Raw genomic sequence first — 5,222 nt, forward strand, 5'->3', positions numbered from 1 at the left:
CCCCCCCCCCCCCCCCTTCGCACACCACAGAGACCCGCTTCGGTGATTGAGGGAGACGATCATAAGAGAGGAGCAGCGGGGAAGGTGCAAGCATAAGGTGCGCAATGAGTAAACGGCATCGCAGTGGGGATGTGGAGACGGCGCGCCATGCCATTACGTTGATCTGTCAGCGCCCCGCAAAGAGTACAGAGTTGGAGGCGGTCACACTAACACCGCTCGAGAAGCAAGTGGTAAGTCTCAAAGAGTCCATTCCAGCGGATGTACTGCTGATGGTGGCCTGCGGCTATCGCGTAAAGTACTACGGCCGCGACAGTCGCGTTGCGAGTCGCCGACTGGGCATAATGTGCATTCCCACAACCCCGTTCGAATCAAGCAGTATACCGTACGTTCGTGTCAATCTGTATATTCACCGACTTGTGGCGATGGGATACCGTGTAGCGTTTGCCGATCAAGAGAACGCAGCGATTCGCGCGACGAGTGGGAGTGCCAAAGGTATCTTTACCCGAGAGATCACGCGAGTGTATAGCCGAGGGACGCTACTGCCATCTGAGGTTATTGGTGGCACGAGTCCTGCTGATGCCGTTACTGGTGCGGGCAATGCTGCCAGTGCTGATCAAGGGGACGGTACGGAGGGTGCGTCGGAGGACGATGGGCCTGTTGCCGATGGATTGTGGGGCCCACTGAAGGAGGAATCCTCGGAGCTGTTCATGTGTTTTGTTTACTCCCCGTCGTTGGGAAGTGCGGTGATGGAGATGACGCTTGTAAGCTTCGTCCGATATTGTGTGACACGCCATCGCATCACCTCAGAGGCTGAGCTTATGGACGTTCTGCACCGCCACGACATTGTGGAGGTGATTATCTTCCACGAGCTTCCCCAAGACGTTATGCGAAGTGGTGAAAATTCATTTTGTACCTCGTCTTCGTCGTCGCTTTCAGCTTTACGTCGCCTGCCGGAGGCATACGCCTCTGCATTGAGTGTAGTTCTGCCGCTGCATTTCGGTCCTACGTGCAACGGGGAGGAAGACGACCGTTCTGTGTCTGTGTCTGTGGCTGCCTGGACTGGATCGATGGATGAGTCTATTATCAGTAGCCTTGTGCCGTACAGGCTTGATAAAGTTTATGCAAAGATGTGTGCTACGGGCGAACGAATACCGTTTCTGGAGAGCGTCACGGACGCCAAAATTAATCAAACAATGGACCTGCCAGGCAGCACACTCAGCGCACTCGACATCTTTACCAGCAGTATCGGTATCAGGGGATCTCTGTTGGCTTTGCTTGATCACAGCCTCACTGTGGCCGGTGCGCGGCGGTTGCGCACGTGGCTCGCTGCGCCGCCTTGTGACGTGGACACTATCATGTCGCGCCGAGACGCCGTTACACTTTTGGTTCGGGGTGAAGAGGGCGATGCTGTTTTGAAATTTCTGCGGGAATGCGCTAAGTTCGGCGATATTGAGGCGACACTGGGAAAGTTGCATGCGCAGCGCTGCACTGTTGCAGAATACCTGCACCTGCTTCGGGCAGTAAAGACGGCACATAGCCTGGCGACTGGCCTCCTCTCGCGTAGTGATGGGAGTTTAAAAGGTCTCATCCAAGACATACTGTTGAGTATCACTTCAACCCACGTAAGTGGGACTCTGGAGTCGTGTCGGTATGAAGTGGACTCCCTCGCAGCGTCCCCGTTAGAGTATTTTGTGGCGCTTGGTGAGCCGCTCCCCCCCGCTATGCAAACGCACGTGGAGACCCGCGACGAGGCGCTCCGTGCCCTTGATAAAGAATTGGAGTGTATTCGTCAGATGTTGCGAATGCCGGCGTTGGAGTACCGTACGATTGCGGGCACAGCTTTCATCGTGGATGTGCCGCAAGCCATGTCAAGTCGTGCACCGAAGGATTGGCTGGTGCTGACAAGAACAAAGTCTCATGTTCGCTTTCACACACCGAAAATTATAGATCTTAATGTTCAGCTCTGCTCAGCAAGGGAGCGCCTTATTGTCGCGGCGAATGCTGCATGGCAAACGAGGCAACAACATGTGGCGGAATGTGCGCCCACTATGCGAGTCTTTCGTGACGTTATTGATGCAATTGCGGTCCTAGATGCCCTTTACTGCCTTGCCGTGACATCTTCCGCCCCTGGTTACGTTGCCCCTGAGCTCTCAGGACACGCAAAGTGTGTAACAATCACTGGTGGCCGCCACCCAGTACTTGATAGTGTAATGCGTGGCCGGTATGTTGGCTGTGATGTGGAGCTGATAAAAGGAGGTGCGTGGATCCTGACGGGCCCTAATATGGGTGGTAAGTCTGCACTCATGCGCATGGTGGGCACGTTCGTTGTTATGGCGCAGTTGGGTTGCTACGTGCCGGCAACAGCGGCTCAGCTACCAGTGTTTACGGCAGTGTACTGCCGCATGGGTGCAAGCGATTCTATGCTCGAGGGTGCCTCCACATTTCTGAAAGAGATGGAGGAGACAAGCCGCATTCTTCACTCATCATGTCTCTCCTCTTCGCTGGTGCTGTTGGATGAGTTGGGGCGAGGCACAAGCAGCTTTGACGGTATCGCTGTAGCTGCAGCAACACTGGAGTACCTCCTTAAGCATGGATCTACCACGCTATTCGTGACGCACTACTCGCAGCTGTGTGAGCCGTACGCCAATGCCGACCCTGGTGGACGTGTGGCCTGCTATTACATGGGTTTTCGCGAAGAGAAGCAGGATGACGCAGATGGAGGAGAAATCAATCTTGTATTCACATACAAGCCGACGCCTGGCGTGACACCGTCGAGCTTTGGTGTACGGGTTGCGAAGATGGCAGGGTTGCCGTCTGAAGTTGTGGCGGAGGCACAGCGGCGGAGTGAGAGTGAGGAAAAGGTTCACCTGGGGCGTGTGGCATTGATGCAGGTGCGCCATTTTCTTGGGGCTTCCACTTGCTGAAGCTCGTGTGAATTTCATGGAAGTGGGGCCACGTTTATTCACGTTAAAGTGAACTCTGTCTATTTCATTCTTGTTGTGTGTAGGCATGTGCTGGTGTGTTTTTTGGGGGGATTTCTTTGTGTGGTCATATCTCTTGGCCTTTATTTTCCCCTCTTTTTTCTCCTCTATGTTGGGAAATTGTATCTGTATCTCTGCGTGTCTGTCTCTCTCTCTGTGTGTGTGTGTGTGTGCCGTTCAGTCATTGCAAGAGTTATATATACATATATTAGGGGTGGAGATGATCCCACTCTACGTGTATGTCATTTTTAGCCTCGTGATGCCGGTTCTGTTTCTGTTGGATTATGCAAGTGTGTACCACGAGTACTTTACGACCGTAGTTGAGCTGACGAACTCACCCGTGTTCCGCCTGCTGTGTGTAAATGGCTTTGTCGCAGCCACACTCGTGTTGTGGCTCATCGCATGCAAGATATTCTTTGGGAAATTGGCCCACGCTGAGAAAGATGTAGTGTGGAAAATGTTCCCCTTGTACATCACAGAGTGCGTCGTCCGGCCCTTTTACTTTGGCGTCTCTATCTTCAGCACTGTCGGCGCGGTCTCGCTACTCACAGTGGTGTCGGGGCTGCTGCACAAGCTTGCACAAGAGCGCGTCACAACGCTTCACATTGTCGAGAACCCAATGCTGCGGCTGCGTATGCTTCTCGGGTTGATGTTGTTTTTCGTGCTGGCAATGCCATTGGACCTCTACATTGTGTTCGATGTACTGTTGGAGACGTCATGGCACAGCGAGGCCTTTATGAATCTGTACTACTGCACCGCCGTGTTGTACCTGCAGTTTGCCCTTTCCAACGTAAAGTTTGTAGTACGACTTCTTTTTGCGGAGGTGATTGGCGAGGCGAACCACAGTGGGCTCGCGTTCTACATGGAGTTGTCCTTCTCCCTCCTCAAAAGCTTCATTTTCTTCGTCTCCTTCGCGTACGTATGCGCCGTGTCACGGCTGCCGTTGCCACTCTTGCGGGTGCTCTTTCACCACATCGCTGCCTCCATTGGGAGGGTCCGAAGCCTTGTGCGCTACAGGACGCTGACAAAGTTTGTGAATGCCATTCAAAATGCAACCGCGGAGGATATCGCCCGCGACACACGTTGCGTCATCTGCTACGATGATATGACGCCACAGCAAAACTGTAAGCAGCTCCCGTGCGGACACTGCTATCATGAGGCGTGTCTGCGGCGGTGGTTNGCTACGATGATATGACGCCACAGCAAAACTGTAAGCAGCTCCCGTGCGGACACTGCTATCATGAGGCGTGTCTGCGGCGGTGGTTTGAAAGAATGTCGACGTGCCCGTATTGCAGAGCCGATCTCCTACAGCAGAGGCGTACGACGGCCACTACCGCTGCCGCTGCCGCCGCTGCTGCTGCTGCTGCTGCGACGGAGCGTATTAATGCAGCTGTTGCCCCTCCCATGCATGAGGTACGTGAAAACATGGAGTATCCCCCTAACGTGCGAGAGGCGTGGCATCTGCAACACGAGGAAGAGGCGCGGCAAGCATACGCACAGTACCGCGAGGAACTACGTCGCGCCGAACAGCGGCGTTTAGAGCGCAACTCCCCTACTGACAGGGAACAGCCGCAGACGCAGCTGCAGCAAAAACAGCTGTTGCAAAGTGTACAGCAGGCTATTCATCAGTCTTTACTTGAGTCTCGAAGGGTTCCTTCCGCGACTGAGGCACCCACTGTTGCTGTTGCCGCTGGTACTTTTGCAGCCGCCCCAGACAGAGGTGAAGGAATGCGATGGAATTCAGAATCCCCCGCTGGCGCAGCTCCTGGGTCTGAACGTGCGGGAGCCAACGAACTACGTCGTCTGCAGGCTTATAGGGAGTATGAAGAAGCTGTTAGGGCCGCTACAGAGACGCTGCAGCGGCGGTTGGGAGAAATCGACTCTGTTTTGTAGAAGATCAACAACAACAACAACAACAGAAATACACTTATACTTTAGTGAAGTACCGTCGCAGTTGGAAGAGATCAGTTGAGCTCTTCCGTTTTTGCTTCTGTCGGGTCCTGTTGCTTTTGCACATCTCTTTGTGGGTGAGTGAATATGTGTGTGTTTGTGCGCAAGCTGAGTTGCGACGGGGTGTTGTTTCGCCATTCTCGGCTTGAGGCGTCAAATGGGGGAAATGTCTGCGTGTGTGTGTGTGTGTGTGTTTTGTTTTTTCGCAATCTGTATACGTTGCGTGGGCGGGTGTTGCTGCTGTTTGTGTGCCGATGTCCCTGCAATGTGTGGGGAATTTTGTGCTTTTTT

The 5,222-nt window shown here is 53.8% G+C and overlaps 3 protein-coding genes across 3 annotated transcripts; all 3 read left to right on the top strand.

Annotated features, from left to right (window-relative positions):
• Nucleotides 1-104: 104 nt before the first annotated feature.
• Nucleotides 105-2,924, top strand: DQ04_00721170 (mismatch repair protein MSH3; the record flags this gene model as incomplete). Its single annotated transcript, XM_009309590.1, has 1 exon — nucleotides 105-2,924. One exon carries the CDS (start codon nucleotides 105-107, stop codon nucleotides 2,922-2,924), a length of 2,820 nt encoding a protein of 939 aa, XP_009307865.1.
• A 277-nt stretch (nucleotides 2,925-3,201) lies between these two features.
• Nucleotides 3,202-4,176, top strand: DQ04_00721180 (E3 ubiquitin-protein ligase synoviolin; the record flags this gene model as incomplete). The annotated part of the gene is made up of 1 exon (XM_009309591.1): nucleotides 3,202-4,176. The coding sequence occupies one exon, from the start codon at nucleotides 3,202-3,204 to the stop codon at nucleotides 4,174-4,176; it is 975 nt and encodes a 324-aa protein (XP_009307866.1).
• A 77-nt stretch (nucleotides 4,177-4,253) lies between these two features.
• Nucleotides 4,254-4,874, top strand: DQ04_00721190 (hypothetical protein; the record flags this gene model as incomplete). Its single annotated transcript, XM_009309592.1, has 1 exon — nucleotides 4,254-4,874. One exon carries the CDS (start codon nucleotides 4,254-4,256, stop codon nucleotides 4,872-4,874), a length of 621 nt encoding a protein of 206 aa, XP_009307867.1.
• Nucleotides 4,875-5,222: the final 348 nt, after the last annotated feature.

The sequence above is a fragment of the Trypanosoma grayi genome (assembly GCF_000691245.1).
Source record: "Trypanosoma grayi strain ANR4 Tgr_72_V1, whole genome shotgun sequence".
NCBI classification, from domain to species: Eukaryota; Euglenozoa; class Kinetoplastea; order Trypanosomatida; family Trypanosomatidae; genus Trypanosoma; species Trypanosoma grayi.